The sequence below is a fragment of the Oncorhynchus mykiss genome, chromosome 6 (assembly GCF_013265735.2).
Source record: "Oncorhynchus mykiss isolate Arlee chromosome 6, USDA_OmykA_1.1, whole genome shotgun sequence".
Taxonomy (NCBI): Eukaryota; Metazoa; Chordata; class Actinopteri; order Salmoniformes; family Salmonidae; genus Oncorhynchus; species Oncorhynchus mykiss.
In genome coordinates this window covers 28,383,303-28,402,847 of record NC_048570.1, presented here as the reverse complement: position 1 = coordinate 28,402,847, position 19,545 = coordinate 28,383,303, and the positions used below count along the sequence as shown (strand labels likewise).

General features: G+C 43.0%; 1 protein-coding gene across 2 annotated transcripts; it reads right to left on the bottom strand.

Annotated features, from left to right (window-relative positions):
• Window positions 1–2,524: 2,524 nt before the first annotated feature.
• LOC110525670 (phytanoyl-CoA hydroxylase-interacting protein) lies at window positions 2,525–10,461 on the bottom strand. Of its 2 annotated transcripts, none has more exons than XM_021606006.2 (5): window positions 10,187–10,461; window positions 5,701–5,877; window positions 3,887–4,061; window positions 3,617–3,734; window positions 2,525–3,526 (listed from the first exon to the last, which is right to left on the bottom strand). In XM_021606006.2, exons 2-5 carry the CDS (start codon window positions 5,866–5,868, stop codon window positions 2,983–2,985), a joined length of 1,005 nt encoding a protein of 334 aa, XP_021461681.2. In that variant the 5' UTR covers window positions 5,869–5,877; window positions 10,187–10,461; the 3' UTR covers window positions 2,525–2,982. The 2 variants fall into 2 exon arrangements, with proteins under 2 accessions (XP_021461681.2, XP_021461679.2); XM_021606004.2 differs by having other exon boundaries at window positions 5,701–5,880; window positions 10,187–10,423.
• Window positions 10,462–19,545: the final 9,084 nt, after the last annotated feature.

Genomic DNA, 19,545 nt, shown 5'->3' with positions numbered 1-19,545 from the left:
TTCAAGCTGAAGTCTATGCCTTTATGATCTTCTTACTACAGAAGATATCCCCAAACAACGTAAGAATGGTTATATGATCATGATGCATATGATTTATCAGTAAGCTGTAGAAGATTGTTCTTTGCTTATTGACCTTCATCTTTATCCTTCAAAGGGTATTACAGATGTTGGGTCCTCTGGACATGGCCGTAAGGCTGTGCTGGAGCCAGTGTCCACCACTGTGCCAGCTGTTCTGTGCATCCTCTCTGAGACCCTGCATCAGAACCCCCGTGCCAGAGCAGCTCTCCCAGAGCAGGCTAAGTCCTACAGCACTTACCCCAGACAGACATGTGCCTCTGAATGAGAGTGGTGAGGATGAAGTCAAGGCTAAGAGAAAGCATGTGATTTTCACTGACTCTTAAGGTTTGTCCCGAACTGCAGCCAACATATTCTATTAAATGGTGGAGTGGATGTACCCACGGTCATCACGCCCAGAGAGGCGGCGCAACACGACAGGATGGTTCTAGCTGCACTGTCAGCAAATCTATTGAGGAGAGCAGGCTGCAGACTGGGCTTCCCACAGCCCTCTGCAGACTTCCAGTGTTTCCGTGCCAGGTTGAGGGAGGGCATGGTTCTCCTGGGGAACTGCAGTGTGAAGAACCAGACCTTCCAGAAGGCTGTGTGAATCCGCATCACCTTTGACTCTTAGCACAGCCAACAAGACGTGCCCTGTGCTTTCCTGAAAGAGCGCTATGGTGGAGCTGACACAGACATCTTTGAATTTGACATCACCCTGCCCATGCTCGATGAGAAGATTCAATTATTTGTTTTATCTACCTGATAAGTACAGCACCCCATTCTGGGACAATAGCAATGGACAGAACTACAGCATGTTTGTCTTTGACAAGCCTGGGGCATAACGCTGTGGGGCATAATCTGGACAACAGAAAGACTGCACTAGGCTACACTGAACTTCACCGTAACATTTTATGCTTCGACCCTCATCTTCACTAAGTTCATCTGAGGTGAACTGTAATATGCTAAAATGTCAGCTAAAATAAACTATTGTTCTGTTTTTCATATTTTCCATTGCTTGCACTGCTTGCTCTGTAAATTGCATTCTGGAAGAAGAGTCAGTAGGATAGAATAGTCATTAGGAAATTGTAGATGGGTCTGGTTATTCAGTTTCAAACATGCTCACCGAAAGCTAAAATTATTTGTAATATTTACAATATGGCTGGAGGGAAAGCCTGAGATTCTCTAGTCTTCTATAATTCTGTCAGTGTGCAGTGCACTTCCTCTCTGACCAAGTGTTGAGTAACAGTGTTGAGTAACTGCCAGGTTTTAACCAAGAAATAGTGCCTCAAACACTTACGGTTGTCTGACTGCTAATTTCAGTGTCCATGTGACTGCTGTAGACAGGATATCCCAGAAATCTTTGATATCCTGAGTACATCATGGAATACTGAAGTGAAAAAATTATACCAAACAAAAATATAAACACAACATGTAAAGTGTTGGTCCAATGTTTCATGAAGGGAAATAAAAGATCTCATAAATTAGTTTACATCCCTGTTAGTGAGCATTTCTCCTTTGCCAAGATAATCCATCCACCTGACAGGTGTCAAGAAGCTGATTAAACAGCGTGCTCATTATTACACAGGTGCACCTTGTGCCGGGGACAATAAAAGGCCACTCTAAAATGTGCAGTTTTGTCACATAACACAATGCCACAGATGTCTCAAGTTTTCAGGGAGTGTGCAATTGGTATGCTGACTGCAGGAATTTCCACCAGAACTGTTGCCAGATGTTCATTTCTCTACCATAAACCACCTCCAAAGTCATTTTAGAGAATTTGGCATTACGTCCAATCGGCCTCAGAACTGCAGTCCACGTGTAACCACGCCAGCACAGGACCTCCACATCCAGCTTCTTCACCTGCGGATCGTTTGAGACCAGCCACCCTGACAGCTGATGAAACGTGAGGAATATTTAAATCTGTAATAAAGCCCCTTTGTGGGGGAAAACTCATTCTGATTGGCTGGGCCTTGCTCCCCAGTAGGTAGGCCAGTCTCCCAAGTGGGTGGGCCTATACCCATGGCTGCGCCCCTGCCCAGTCATGTGAAATCCATAGATTAGGGCCTAATGAATTTATTTCAGTTGACTGATTTTCTTGTATGAACTGTAACTCAAAATCGTTGAAATTGTTGCATGTTGTGTCTATATTTTTGTTCAGTGTAGATCCCTCAAAGGAGAGTGAGTGTGAGCTAATCTTATCCCAGTATTGTGTTCTCTGGTGCCCACATGACTAAAGCCTGTTATCAGACACTATAGGGAGCAGGCATTGTTTCTATTGAATTATGCTTCCATTGATCTCGACAGCAAGAGACGTGTCATTATTTATCGACTAAAATACAAAAGGAAAGATGACAGAGGCAAGCTGTGACTGGACATCCTGACCACTGAGAATGGGTCCCTGTGTACATGATTCACAGCTACTGTGTGACTTTCACAGGAATCATGACACATTCGTTGAGGGCATTGGTATACCAAATGACATCCTACAGTCAAATAAAATCTTTATTATTCACTTATGAGAATTAACGGAATAACATCATGTTTGAAAGTTTTCAAATTGACAGTGTGTTTTTAGGTATAAGACATCTTGGAATCCTCTTAAGACCAACAGGTACTGTAAGGAGAAGACAGAAATGTATATCTTACGTAATGTTATTTGACAAATACAACGTGTACATCTCAGCTTTCTCCAGCAGTGGAGGCTAATACAGAGGCTAATGGAGATTTGCAATTCTAGTAGTGATGTGGAGGGACGGGGGAAGCAGCATGCACATACTCCAAGAGATGGGCTGTCCCAGTTGTGTTACTGTCCCTCACACTGGATTAAATCACTCAGCCCATTTATCAAGTTATTTTGTTGTTGTTGCAACGATGGCGATATACATCCTCACTGTTCTCTAAACCCTGTCAGTCCTGTCAGTTCTCTCAGCGGCCCACACTGATGTTGCACACCTTGCAGCTGGGGTCCTTCTTGGCGTTGGCCGTGGTCTGGCTCATCTGGTGGTGGCCACTAATCTCCAGCACACTGCCCTGCTCCAGATACAGCGGCTCTGTGTAGAGCACCTCCAGGATGACATCACTGGCGTGGCAGAACAGGGGGTCTTCTCCCTGCCTCTGGGGGGGGATGTATGTCAGGAAGGGGTTGGCAGTCAGGTCCAGCAGTGGGAGACTACTACGGCAGAAGTTATCCCCCTCTGAGCCAGAAGGGGCCAGTACCAACACCACATAGTGGTAGGCTGTGTACATACAGTAGAAGTCAGCAAAGTAAAGATTGGTGTTGGGATTCAGCAGGTTCCCGGCCGGGATCTGGAAACGCAGGGGGCCGTAGGGGGAGTCGTTTGGAGGAAGACCTGTGTCAAACTCAGTGTTGCAGCTGAGGAAGACTCCCTGCAGTTTGCTGTTGATAGGGGAGCCATGACTTCCACTATTGTCTTTCAGGGCTGGGCGCATCAACCCCCCGCACTCAGTTCTAACAGAAAAGGAGAAACATTTTGTTATTGAACTTCACAAGTACATCCCTATACGTGTGTGTATTTACAGAGTATGGTATAGTACTGACCTGACATAGTGGAAGTAGTCAGGGTGCTGGTTGCGATAGAACACAGAGAACCGCAGCAATCTTCCAGCAGAACCCTGTGCTTTACCAAGGAGCTGTTTGAGGTGGTCCATGGCATAATCTGTTTCATACAAAAACAGTCAATTATGAAGTTCCTTGTTCAAATCCTTTGTAGGCATATTCAATTGAATCAATACGCTACAGCAGGTCATAAGGCCTGCATTACATTGGTAAATGTCCTACTATAGAAATCGATGTATTTCTATGACATACCCCCTGTGCAGAACTCGACCACCTGGCTCCAGTCAGACACCAGGTACTCTCCGTCTGCCTGTCTCACTGCAGTCTGCACAGCAACACAGTACTCTGTCCGTGGGCTCAGGAACCAATGACCTCTCACTGCCATGGGTAAAGGCACTGCCTTGGCCACCAGTTTGGTGGGCACATCCTGATGGGTGAAACAGGGATACATGTTAATTCAAGTGACTCATCAGTTGAATTACTACAATACAGCATTTCATAGGTAAAAAATGGGATTGGCAGTAGGTCTAAATGTTTTATGTAAACACACTCATAGATTATACATTTCTTTAGCATATTCTGGTAAAAACTGGTCTAGTTAAGCTACTGTATATCTACTCAAATTAGTGGCTTTGTTTTGGCCAGGGCCTCTAAGAAGCGCAGCTAATTAAAACAAGCTCACAGGGCCCACATAACCATGGCAACCACCCTGGTGCAAGTTTGTTTGTGTTGCTTTGATTTCCGAGTGATAGAAACACACTTCCAATCAAGTGCAGCACAACCCTGAACAGCTCTGTACAACATAAATCAGGGGCTTTTGTAAAGGCATTGGAAGATTATATTAAATAGAGAACTGTACCAAAGTAGTTATTCAAGTATCTCATGTGTGGCTAGAGTAGGGTTGATGTAAGAAAGGCTCAGAAACACCCATCAGGAATGACTGAGCATGACATCTTACATTCTAGTTCATGGGTATTACGATAAGAGCTAACCTCAAGTCTATCTGTCCTTCCAACAGTAAACAGATTGGATCTGTTTTAGTAGCAGATTGAATCTGTTGTAGTCCCATGTAGCTCAGTTGGTAGAGTATGGTGCCAGGGTTGTGGGTTCGATTCCCACAGGGGACCAGTACGACAAAAGTAATAAAATGTATGCTCTCACTACTGTAAGTCACTCTGGATAAGAGCGTCTGCTAAATGACTAAAGAGTAAATGTTATAGTGCATAATTCCAGTCTGTTTGAAAGGATCCCATTGTAAATAACAAATGGCCACTTAATTTTCTATTTCAATCGTTCTTGTATTTCAAATACTGATTGCAATTAGCTAGGTCTATATTTTTGGACTCACAGCATGATGCTGAGAGATACAAAAGGAAGAAACAAATGGGTAGTATACAGATAATCAGTTCAGTGACTGGTCTGGAATAAAATCACAGTTCATAGTAAAGAGAACAGAGCTGTAGTTTTTAGGCTTTGTCCGTTTTCTGGCCATTCAAAAGGAAACGAATGTGCCCATGAGTCACTTGCCCAAAGCTATTTTGCGGCACAAGATTCTCATTCTCCTCCACTGGAAGTGACTTAAAGGGCACTGCTCTCTGGGTTGTAACTGCTGCAGAGTCAGATACACTCATTACCAGGCTTTTATCTATTGTTCTGCATAGACACTGTCTCATGCGAGGCTATCTTGGGTTATATCAAAACATATTACATCACGTTGCAGTGAAATGTCTATTATTGGAGAACAGGACATGGAAGGATCAGAACAAGCGGTTTGGTGGCACCTTAATTGGGGAGGACAGGCTCATAGTAATGGCTTGAATGGTAACACGAACATCACACACATGGTTACCATGTGTTTGATACCATTCCATTCACTCCATTCCAGCCATCACTATGAGCCGTTCTCCCCAGCCTCCTGTGATGAGAAGTAAAGAACATGGATCTAGACAGCGGGAGTCAGAGTCACTATCGGTGGAAAGAGTAATAGTCATTGAGTCATGGGGGAAGCCTGGGGGGCCTGGGGAGGTTTATGAGGGGGAAAAGCAGTGACAATCTGTCAGACACACCCTGTGTTTGAAGCGGTTGGGATCCCTGCCCTCTTTGCGGCTCAGGTCTATGAAGAAGTGTGTGGCCCTGGCAGTATCCTCAGGGGTCATGTCCCAGGCGATGCGGAAGGAATCGCAGGTCACCTCACATATCTGGATATTATTGGGGGTGGAAAGGGCTGTCTCCATTGTTGTTAGCTGCTGAACAAGAAGAGAAAGGAGGGTCATATGATGGGATCAGATTTGAATTTTTTTGTAAATGTAATTTATATTGGGTAACAGACATATACAACAAAATTTACAATGTGGACCCTGAGGATATCCCTTAAAACATTTAATGAAATTGCTTGTTTCCAAAGTGGTCCTCGGTGGTAAAAACAATAACACACATAATGATTAAAAGGCAAGACAAAATTACAAACTACCATAAATACATTCATTTATATTGACATCCTAAAAAAAGTGGCACTATTCACTGCACTTTTCCCGAAACCTTAAAAATCACCCATATGTATTTGTCATTTCGATCTAAAAAACAATCTATTCATTGCACATCATACCTATCATTCAAATGAATACATCTGACCAACAGTAGGGGGCACAAGGGGCAATGCAGTGGTTTCTCTTACTTAGACAACCTTGTCCAAATGAAAACCTTTGCCTTTTTCTTTGCTTGATCACCAAGGGGAGCCATATGCCATAGACCTGTATAGTAAATACCTCTGGGTACAGGACTGGCAATATTTTACATCATAAAATAACCTACCGGTAAATAGCTACATTGCAATATTGTCCCATGTCCGATCTCAATTCCTTCCTTTTGAATCATTCTAAATCCATTGGGACTTTTAGTACTAATGGATGAAACAAGATGTCACACAGCTTGGCTGTATCGACTGTTGGATTAGTTACAATTTGTCAAGTCCCTGTTCATACCTGGGAAAGTGTAAAGCATTGAGACTTATTTCATAATCCACCAACGGCAGTCTCCTGGCAACCAGGCAGATTTGACTCCTGTGTTCACTATATCCTCTAGCTTCACATCACCTAATTTTCCTAATCTGCAAATCTGAGGACATGGTCCTACAGTCATAGAGTTTTCCTTAAGGAAAGTTCAACTAAATCTGACTCATAAATTCTGTTAATCACCTTTGATGTAATTTATTTCCAATGGTCTTCAGAGCACAATGAAAGCTGAGTAAGCAGGAAGAGTGCAGCTCAGGGAAAATCTCAAAATGTTTCATGGCCTCTGAAGTGTTGGGATAAATAGAAAAAGTGAGACGTAACACGATAAGACCTATGGTCTTATTTATTTGCCAATAACAACCAGGGGATCCAGGCTGGTGCACATAGCCTTAAAGACTGGACTGTGTGTAATCTGTGGGTCAGCCTATTGTGTTTGATTAGCTGTCACCTTCCCTTTGCTGAATTGATGATGCCATGGATGTGCCTTCCAGGGGGGAAAATGCATCTTCCTCTCCGTTCCTGCCTGCTGTGAGTATGAAAGACAGGCATGGGAGGCATCGACTTGTCTACTCTTGCTGTTTTTACTCTCTCAGTCATTCCTGAGAGGAATTATCATTGTATATAAATATATATTTTTTTAAAGTGCCAATATTGCTTATAATACAATATAGCTCTTTTTAATAACCCTCTCATCCTTCATTACCTTCCATGTACTATTTTTCTCCCATTTCATAATGACAACAGCTTTGCACCAACAACAAATGGCCCATTCCCCGATTATAAACCCAAACACACATAACATATGTCCCATTTCCCCGATTATAAACCCAAACACACATAACATATGGCCCATTCCCCGAATATAAGCCCAAACACACATAACATATGGCCCATTCCCCGAATATAAGCCCAAACACACATAACATATAGCCCATTCTCCGATTATAAGCCCAAACACACATAACATATGGCCCATTCCCCGAATACAAGCCCAAACACACATAACATATGGCCCATTCCCCGAATATAAGCCCAAACACACATAACATATGGCCCATTCCCCGAATATAAGCCCAAACACACATAACATATGGCCCATTCCCCAATTATAAACCCAAACACACATAACATATGGCCCATTCCCCGATTATAAGCCCAAACACACATAACATATGGCCCATTCCCCGATTATAAGCCCAAACACACATAACATATGCTGTAACAGTAAGACACTCAGCAGTATGCTGCTAGCAATAAACAGTAAGTTGTACAGCCAGTATCTCTGCTATATTGTGTGCTGCTTGTGTATTAGTGAGAGTGGATGTTACAGTGAGTGGATGGTGGAGAGACGGAGTGTGTGGTTTGTGTTAGGTTGGCTGTGTCACACACGGGTGAACATGATGGGTAGTGCTGTACTGCATCTGCGCACTGTATGTGGCCTGGAGAGGTGTTATGTTCTGGTCCACCTCATGATGGACATGCTGCAGCGCGGCAGCTCATTAAAGCCGCAGAGCTGTGAAACGTCTGAGCTATGTCTTTTACACGGGGCTGGGGAAGCTGGTTGTGGCACCACACACATTCCCTCCCTGGGTCTCCTGTGTTACCCAGCTGCTGCCTGCTCCTCTCCCTCTCCTTCCACACACAGCATTTATGGCAAAAAGAGATTCTCATAGGACAACCATCAAAGCCTCATATTCCCTAGTCGTGCTTGTACCACTTTCTGACTGAATATGTCTGAACACAGTTCAAACGCAAGTTCCCCACATCGTTTAAATAGTCCTGCTTGCCCTCTTAATTATTTATCAGTATGCAAACAGTGAGAGAGAATTCATGGCACTGTGAGTCCACTCCAAATCTAATTGGCCATAAATCAGCTATTTAGATTTGTAAGAAGAAAACAGACTACTGAGCTTTACATAGATCAATTGCATTATGGGGTAAAGCAATTTAATGTGAACATTCACATTTTGGCCTCTGATCTTTGATAGTACCACATTTTACAGTTTTGCTCACTTTGTTATGTAAAGCTGTAATGTGTTCACAGAGGGACCGGCAAAGGGCATACTACTCATTCTCCATTGATGTAGAACCCTGATACATACATTACACTCAGAAAAAAGGGTTCCAAAAGGGTTCTTTGACTGTCCCCATTGGAGAACCCTTTTTGGTTCCAGGTAGAACTCTTTTGGGTTCCATGTAGAACTATCCGGGGAAAGGGTTCTACATGCATCCAAAAATGGTTCTTCAAAGGGTTCTCTTTTGGGGACAGCCAAAGAACCCTTTTTCCACTGTGCTGTGACAGTGTTGTGATGAATGCTGCTGCATACAGGGGAGGCAGGTAGCGTAGTGGTTAGAGCGTTGGGCCAGTAACTGAAAGGTTGGTGGCTCTAATCCCAGAGCTGACAAGGTAGGAATCTGTTGTTCTGCCTCCTGAACAGGGCAGTTAACCCACTGTTCCTAGGCCATCATTGTAAATAAGAATTTGTTCCTAACTAGTTAAATAAAGAATAACTAAAAATACACTGAATAGTGTATGCACAGAAAGCAGCTCCATGCCTGCGAGACATTTTTCTACAAGTGCAGTGGTTATCAGATAAGACCAGATAAAAGTCAGATAATGCATCCTAAGGGGGAGTGTCATACATAAGTGACAGTCAGTTGACTGAGGTTGAGGAAGTGAAGCGATGGAGAGGCAAGTGGAGCGTGCGTTCTGCTCTGGATCAGATCATATGGAAGAGGGAATGTATGATCTCAATTGAATTGTATCCTCCTATGATCTACTCTACACTGAATCACTGTGTGGTAATCATCGTGTGGTAATCATTATCCTATCAACAAAAATAATCGTGTTTATGCAGTGGTTCTTGTAATCTCTCAAAGCTTGTTCGTGATTGTGATTGACTGTTTAATCCAAATTTCAGGCAGGTTATTAATGACACTGGCAGTCATAGTCAGGTCTCCACTAATGGGCTGATGATAATCACACCTGCATTGCGAACAGAACAACATTTTCTCAAATAGGATCCTATTTACACAGTGGTTCTTGTAATCTCTCAAAGCTTGTTCGTGATTGTGATTGACTGTTTAATCCAAATTTCAGGCAGGTTATTAATGACACTGGCAGTTATAGTCAGATCTCCACTAATGGGCTGATGATAATCACACCTGCATTGCGAACGGAACAACATTTTCTTAAATTCTAAATACCTGTACCACAGCTGAGTTCATTGACTAGACATTATAACCCTGACAAATAGCCATTTCCAAGATATGCCTTATCGCATAATATGAGGATTCCTTATACCTCAATAATAAGAAACTCAAACAAGCATTCTAGTATTAACCTCACTCACATTATCCGTGGATCAATGGATCTACATAGTGTCAAACAGTACCTGGCGAAGCATGTAAAAATAGACTATGCCATTTCAAGCATATAAACAAACATACTGTAATTCTTCTTACGGTGACTCAACAATAGCTGTTGTTTAACTTCTGAACACTTGATGCACGAGGAGACTGACTAAATATATAGCCTTACCTCTGTGTGGTGAATAAGTGTCTTTGTAAAAAGTGCAATAGGTCCTTAACCAGAGAAGATAAGAGCAGAAATCTATTCTATCATGCCTCTTTCTTTTCTTCTGCAGTCGATGATAGATCCCCAGGAAAACCGATTAGGAAGTGAAATGAACACTCTCACTCGCTTTCCTTCTCTCTCTCTCACTTGCTCTTTCTCTCCTCGTGCTCACTCTTCCTCTCTGTCTCCTTTCTCTACCTCACTCTCTCTCTACCTCACATGCTCCCCCTCTCTTTCTATTCTCCTCCTCCCCTAGCTGGGATCTGAGGAGGATGTTTACTTGCCTGCTGTACAGCTGCATCGCCTAAAGTGGAGCAACTGCTGATGCTGAGAACACAAACAAGAGATTTGTAACTGAGGTGCTTGAGCAATTGTTACTCACCCATATTAGCAGGAACTTGCTGACAAATGGTAACAGAATTACACATCACTGACCAGCATGCTCCTAATCATGGGACAGCAGCATTATGTAGCAGACAGTATTAGCTGACATTCAGAGAAATCATCCTACATCCTACTACACTGTCTCATGAGAAACACTCTTTTCACGTCACTTCGATACAGCTACGACCGGAAGTTACTTTTTTGTAGCAGGTTGGAAGAACTTATGCAGCAGGTTAGGGAAATTAACGTAGCAGGTTAGGAGAATTAGGTTAAGGTTAGGAAAAGGTTTAGGGTTAGCGAAAATGCTCTCTTAACCTGCTGCGAAAATGCTCTCTGAACCTGCTACGAAAATGCTCTCTGAACCTGCTACGAAAATCACGTACGGTCGTAGCTGTATCAAAGTGCTGTGAAAAGAGTGCGTCTCCTGACTCGTACTGGATATCAGAGGACTCCAATGCTCCCATTGCCACACTTTCAGGAGATCTGCTGAGGATGCATGTAGCTCACAATATGCTACACCATATGGACATCCTCCACAGGACATCCATCCTTGTCCATTGATGGGACAGGAAGAGACTGGTACTGGATGCCTGCAAATCAAATGATTATTGATGATGTGTGCCTGCGCACAATAACAAATGTTTGTCGGTCCTGATGTAAGTGAAAATAGCAACCTAATTGTTTGATTAAATAAAATGAAAAGACTCATTGCTGCAGGTGTAGGCCTATATTTTGGTAATCTAAGGCTTAAATAACGCATGTGGTCATTGAATCATAAAGACAACATAGGACAAAAGGGCATGTGGAAAAAGCTGTGTAGACAGCCTTGGGTGAGGTGATCTAGTGCATGTTGTACATTCATAAAAGCTGTTCATCCTCTCTAGGGCATTGGTGACTGAATACTCTGTTTGCTGGAGCATTGTCTTTAGAGATACCCCCTGAGTTATTACCTAGCACCAGAGTTTTTTATAGGGCTAGCCAGCCACAGTTCACTGATTCCATCAAAATGTAATTAAAATACAATCATCCATCATTAGACATGCCAGGCAGCCATGCAAGGGCAAGATGGAGGTGGCGGAGACAGCAGGGACACCTAACAACTAATTCAGCTGATCCAAGAACATTTTATTTGTTCATTTTGTAGCTACATCCCAGCTAAGAATTATAGGGAGAGAAAACGTTACCTGGAATATTCCCTTAATGTTTGAGTGTCCAGTTTATTTTTTGTACATGTTTTGGTGTTAAAGTTAGGAGGACATTCCCTTAATGTCAAGCAGAACTTATCTAGAACATGGTTTCAGTGTTCTTAGAATATACAACTTTAATGTTCTAGATGTGTTTTATGGGATTGCAAGAACATTAACGTGTCCAGTTTTCTGAGGGTTAGGAGAATATTCCATCAACGTCCCACCAAACATAAACAGAACATGGTTGCCATGTTCTCAGAAAATAAGATATTAATGTTCTAGACAAGTTTTTTATGTGAACGTTGCAAGAATATTTCTGTATATCAGTTGTCAGGACGTTGCCTGATGGTCCCAAAGAAACGTTCTCTCTCCCCAAAAAATGACATTACACATCATGCCTTGTTAATGTTGCCAAGCCTATCAAGGCCCTGAATGGTGATCCACTGATCCATTCACAACTCTTTTTGTCTGTTGGCAATGTTAGGGATACTCACACACACAGTGCTTTTAATATGCCACACCAACATTAGACAAATAGAGAAAGCCCTTCCTTTACTGAAATAAGTCAATAAAATCAATGATGAGAATAGTCAGATTAACTGATACCTGATATGGCCTTGGTGGCATAGCAGGAAGATTGGCGGACAGTAAACCAAGAAGTTTGTGAGTTCAAATCCCAGGTGATGATATGCAGAATAATAATTACTGTAGACATGCACAATGTAATCATCTATGTCAAATACAGTGTATATAGGTTGAAAACACTATGCTAAAAGCACTGTATGTGTATCCCTAACCTTGCCAACAGACAAAGAACTATGAATGGATCAGTGGTTCACCAATCAGAGCCTTGCTTGGCAATAGTAATAAGACCTGATGTGTAATGAATTTTTCTTTGGACATTTAAACGTTCTCGCAATGTTCCCATGAAATGTGTCTAGAATGTTAATATGTTCTGTGTACGTTTGGTGATACGTTGATGGAATATTCTTTTAACCCACAAAAAACTGGACACATGAATGTTCTCTAAAGTTGTGAGAATGTTAGTTGTCAGCTGGGAAAAGCCGACTGCAAATTTAGTAGGATGCTTGTCAGGCTATTATTATGTTTTCATGCAATTCATAAACAATATAAAAATACCACACCAAATAAAAAACAAATAGTTTGTTTATAAATAGTATATTGATTTATGGCTGTGTAAATGTATATAGCCTTGTTGTGTCCATTTAATTAGGCTTACCAGATGATTGTACAGTAGGCTACACACACCTCTATGCAAAACACGAAAGGTGCAGCACGAGGTAATCCAGCGCCCGGATCCTGTTGATCTAACCCATGTGAAATAAAAAGACTGCTCAGAAGTGAGTGATATACTGTAGGGGGACTGGTTGACAATTACATTGGTACAGTCATGGCCAAAAGTTTTGAGAATGACACAAATATTAATTTCCACAAAGTTGGCTGCTTCAGTTTCTTTAGATATTTTTGTCAGATGTTACTATGGAATACTGAATTATAATTACAAGCATTTCATAAGTGTCAAAGGCTTTTATTGACAATTACATTAAGTTGATGCAAAGAGTCAATATTTGCAGTGTTGACCCTTCTATTTCAAGACCTCTGCAATCTGCCCTGGCATGCTGTCAATTAACTTCTGGGCCACATCCTGACTGATGGCATCCCATTCTCGCATAATCAATGCTTGGAGTTTGTCAGAATTTGTGGGTTTTTGTTTGTCCACCCGCCTCTTGAGGATTGACCACAACTTCTCAATAGGATTAAGGTCTGGGGAGTTTCCTGGACATGAACCCAAAATATCGATGTTTTGTTCCCCGAGCCACTTAGTTATCACTTTTGCCTTATGGCAAGGGGCTCCATCATGCTGGAAAAAGCATTGTTCGTCACCAAACTATTCCTGGATGGTTGGGAGAAGTTGCTCTCGGAGGATGTGTTGGTACCATTCTTTATTCATGGCTGTGTTCTTAGGAAAAATTGTGAGGGAGCCCACTCCCTTGGCTGAGAAGCAACCCCACACATGAATGGTCTCAGGATGCTTTACTGTTGGCATGACATAGGACTGACGGTAGCGCTCACCTTGTCTTCTCCAGACAAGCTTTTTTCCGGATGCCCCAAACAATCGGAAAGGGGATTCATCAGAGAAAATGACTTTACCCCAATCCTCAGCAGTCCAATCCCTGTACCTTTTGCAGAATATCAGTCTGTCCCTGATGTTTTTCCTGGCTTCTTTGCTGCCCTTTTTGACACCAGACCATCCTCCAAAAGTCTTTGCCTCACTGTGCGTGCAGATGCACTCACACCTGCCTGCTGCCATTCCTGAGCAAGCTCTGCACTGGTGGTGCCCCGATCCCGCAGCTGAATCAATTTTAGGAGACGGTCCTGCCGCTTGCTGGACTTTCTTGGGTGCCCTGAAGCCTTCTTCACAACAATTGAACCGCTCTCCTTGAAGTTCTTGATGGTCCGATAAATGGTTGATTTAGGTGCAATCTTACTGGCAGCAATATCCTTGCCTGTGAAGCCCTTTTTGTGCAACGCAATGATGACGGCACGTGTTTCCTTGCAGGTAACCATAGTTGACAGAGGAAGAAAAATTATTCCAAGCGCCACCCTCCTTTTGATGCTTCCAGTCTGTTATTCGAACTCAATCAGCATGACAGAGTGATCTCCAGCTTTGTCCTCGTCAACACTCACACCTGTGTTAACGAGAGAATCACTGACACGATGTCAGCTGGTCCTTTTGTAGCAAGGCTGAAATGCAGTGGACATGTTTTTTGGGATTCAGTTCATTTGCATGGCAAAGGGACTTTGCAATTAATTGCAATTCATCTGATCTTTTTTCATAACATTCTGGAGTATATGCAAATTGTCATCATGCAAACTGAGGTAGTAGACTTTGTGGAAATTAATATTTGTGTCATTATCAAAACTTTTGGCCACGACTGTAGAAGCGTTGATCGTTTTTTTTTTACAGATTTTTACAGATGGCTCCAAGCACCCAGATAGTTGACGTACAGGAGCGAGCGTTTACATTCCTGAACTTGATGTGGAGATAGATAGGCCTATATTAAAGACAAACATATTAACTGTCTGTATACTCAGTTCAACTGTTGACAATAGTAGCTGCCCTCCAGTGAGTGGAGGGCGCTCAACCTGTCAGAATAGTAGGATGCTCAGATTCCCTGTCTGTATTGAATAGAATCTAATAGGAGTGACCTACTATTGGAGGCATTAATGTTATTATGGAGAATTAGTATTATGGAGTATTAGTGAGATTCTGCTGGGTCCCAGCCCACTTGGGAGTGGGTGTAACAGATGTCCAGCGAAGACTGGTCTCGGCACCAGCGTAACAGATGTGATCGTACTTCATACGATCACGAAATAACTGAATGAGCAGGGAGTTAATGTGACCATTACAATAAGAGCATGCTAGCTAACTCCATCTTACAGCAATAACATGCAAAAGCACATCCCACAAAGCCCAATATCTAACAGCTATCATACACAATATATTGTATATATATCAAATCAATTCAAATTGTAGTTGCCACATGCGCCGAATACAACAGTAGACCTTACAGTGAAATGCTTAGTTACAAGCCTTTAACCAACAATGTGGTTTAAAGAAAAATATGTGTTAAGAAAGTATTTACAAAAATAAACTGAAGTAAAAAAGAAATAACAGAGCAACAGTAACATAACTGTTACGAGGCTATATACAGGGGGTGCCGGTACAGAGTTGATGTGTGGGTGCACAGGTTAGTCGAGGTAATTAATGTAATATGTACATGTAGGTAAAGTAACTATGCATAGCTAATAAACAGGGGGGGGGGGGGGGGGGGGGGGGGGTTTCGAATGCGCCTCTTCACTGCTGACGTTGAGACTGGTGTTTTGCGGGTACTATTTAATGAAGTTGCCAGTTGAGGAATTGTGAGGTGTCTGTTTCTCAAACTAGACACTCTAATGTACTTGTCCTCTTGTTCAGTTGTGCACTGGGGCCTCCCACTCCCACTTTCTATTCTGGTTAGAGCCAGTTTGCGCTGTTCTGTGAAGGGAGTAGTACACAGTGTTGTATGACTTCTTCAGTTTCTTGGCAATTTCTCACATGGAATAGCCTTCATTTCTCAGAAGAAAAATAGACTAACGAGTTTCAGAAGAAAGTTCTTTGTTTCTAGCCATTTTGAGCCTTTAATCGAACCCACACCCACACGAGGTAAAATGGCACCGGAAGAAATGGCAGCAGTTTTACGGGCGCCCAACCAATTATGCTATTATGTGGGGTGTTTTTGCGTTATTTTTAACTTATTTTGTACATAATGTTTCTGCAAACGTATCTTACGGCAAAAAAGAGCTACTAGATATCAGGACAGCGATCACTCACCTCGGATTAGACTTAGATTTTTTCTTCAACAAGTAAGACGCACAGGACATTCTCCAAACATCCGACAGGGCCAACATCCCCGTTATTTGCAAGAGGAAGAAACGCAGGTACAGGGGACACAGAGCGGGATGCCTCGTGAGGCCCCGCAGAAGGCGAGAGGGAAAGCTGTTGTTACCGTCAATATTACTCTCCAACGTGCAATCATTGGACAATAAATTAGACGAGGTACGATCACGAATATCTTACCAACTGGACATCAAAAACTGAAATATCCTATATTTCACGGAATCGTGGCTGAATGACGACATGGATATTCAGCTAGCAGGATATACGCTGCACCGGCAAGATAGACGAGGTGGGGCGGACTGTGCATATTTGTAAACAACAGCTGGTGCACAAAATCTGAGGATGTCTCTAGATTTTTCCAATCAGAGGGAAAAAAATTCTAGATCACCTGTACTCCATACACAGAGGCGCATACAAAGCTCTCCCTCGCCCTCCAGTTGGTAAATCCAACCACAACTCTATCCTCCTGATTCCTGCTTACAAGCAAATATTAAAGCAGGAAGCACCAGTGACTCAGTCTATAAAAAAGTGGTCAAATTAAGCAGATGCTAAACTACAGGACTGTTTTTCTATCACAGACTGGAACATGTACCGGGATTCTTCCGATGGCATTGAGGAGTACACCACATCAGTCACTGGCTTTATCAATAAGTGCATCAAGGACATCGTCCCCACAGTGACTGTACGTACATACCCCAACCAGAAGCCATAGATTACAGGCAACATTCACACTGAGCTAATGGTCAGAGCTGCCGCTTTCAAGGTGCGGGACTCTAACCAGGAAGCTTACAAGAAATCCTGCTGTGCCCTGCGACGAACCATCAAACAGGCAAAGCCTCAATACAGGGCTAAGATTGAATCATACTACTCCGGCTCCGACGCTCGTCTTATGTGGCAGGGCTTGCAAACAATTACAGACTGCATGGTGACACGAGACTACCAGACAAGCTAAATCACTTCAATGCTCCCTTCGAGGCAAGCACAATGAGGCATGCATGAACATCAGCTTTTCCGGACGGCTGTGTGATCACGCTCTCCGTAGCCAACGTGAGTAAGACCTTTAAACAGGTCAACATATACAAGGCTGCAGGGCCAGTTGGATTCCCAGGACTTGTGCTCCGGGCATGTGCTGACCAACTGGCAGGTGTCTTCACTGACATTTTCATCATGTCCCTGATTTAGTCTGTAATACCAACATGTTTCAAGCAGACCACCATAGTCCCTGTGCCCAAGAACACGAAGGCAACCTGCCTAAATGACTTCAGACCCGTAGCACTCATGTCCGTAGCCATGAAGTGCTTTGAAAGGCTGGTAATGGCTCACATCAACACCATTGTCTCAGAAACCCTGGACTCACTCCAATTTGCATACCGCCCAAACAGATCCATAGATGATGCAATCTCTATTGCACTCCACACTACCCTTTCCCACCTGGACAAAAGGAACACTTATGTGAGAATGCTATTCATTGACTACAGCTCAGCGTTCAACACCACAGTACCCTCAAAGCTCATCGCTAAGCTAATGATCCTGGGACTAAACACCTCCCTCTGCAACTGGATCCTGGAATTTCTGACGGGCCGCCCCCAGGTGGTGAAGGTGGGTAGCAACACATCTGCCACACTGATCCTGAACACTGGAGCCCCCCCAGGGGTGCGTGCTCAGGCCCCTCCTGTACTCCCTGATCACCCACGACTGCATGGCCAGACACGACTCCAACACCATCATTAAGTTTGCAGACAATACAACAGTGGTAGGTCTGATCACCGACAACGACGAGACAGCCTATAGGGAGGAGGTCAGAGACCTGGCCGGGTGGTGCCAGAATAACAACCTATCACTCAACGTAACCAAGACTAAGGAGATGATTGTGGACTACAGGGAAAGGAGGACCGAGTACGCCCCCATTCTCATCGACAGGGCTGTAGTGGAGCAGGTTGAGAGCTTCAAATTCCTTGATGTCCACATCACCAACAAACTAGAATGGTCCAAACACACCAAGACAGTCGTGAAGAGGGCACGACAAAGCCTATTCCCCCTCAGGAAATGAAAAAGATTTGTCATGGGTCCTCAGATCCTCAAAAGGTTCTACAGCTGCAACATCGAGAGCACTGGTTGCATCACTGCCTGGTACGGCAATTGTAACCGCAAGGCACTACAGAGGTTAGTGCGTACGGCCCAGTGGGGCTAAGCTGCCAGCCATCCAGGACCTTTACACCAGGCGGTGTCATACCCTGATGAAGACAGCTTGGCTGTCGAAACGTTGGATATTACATTTTTGCATCTGACCTCCTAGAGTGTGCGGCTGTATTTTATTTTCAAGGTGTCAGAGGAAGGCCCTAAAAATTGTCAAAGACCCCAGCCACCCCATTCATAGACTCTTCTCTCTACTACCGCATGGCAAATGGTACCGGAGTGCCAAGTCTCGGACAAAAAGGCTTCTCAACAGTTTTTACCCCCAAGCCATAAGACTCCTGAACAGGTAATCAAATGGTGACCCAGACTATTTGCATTTGATTAGCTAACACAACGTGCCATTGGAACACAGCAGTGACGGTTGCTGATAATGGGCCTCTGTACGCCTATGTAGATATTCAATTAATAATCAGCCGTTTCCAGCTACAATAGTCATTAACAACATGAACAACGTCTACACTGTATTTCTGATCAATTTGATGTGGTTTTAATGGACAAAAAAATTGCTTTTCTTTCAAAAACAAGGACATTTCTAAGTGACCCTAAACTTTTGAACGGTAGTGTGTGTATACAGTTAAAGTCAGAAGTTTACATATACTTAGGTTGGAGTCATTAAAACTCATTTTTCAACCACTCCACAAATTTCTTGTTAACAAACTATAGTTTTGGCAAGTCGGTTAGGACATCTACTTTGTTCATGACACAAGTAATTTTTCCATCAATTGTTTACAGACATATTATTTCACTTATAATTCACTGTATCACAATTCCAGTGGGTCAGAAGTTTACATACACTAAGTTGACTGTGCTTTAAACAGCTTGGAACATTTCAGAAAATTATGTCATGGCTTTAGAAGCTTCTGATAGGCTAATTAACATAATTTGAGTCAATTGGAGTTGTACCTGTGAATGTATTTCAAGGCCTACCTTCAAACTCAGTGCCTCTTTGCTTGATAGCACCATGTGCACAATGTAAAGAAATCAGCCAAGAACTCTGGTTCATTCTTAAGAGCAATTTCCAAACGCCTGAAGGTACCACGTTCATCTGTACAAACAATAGTACGCAAGTATAAACACCATGGGACCATGCAGCC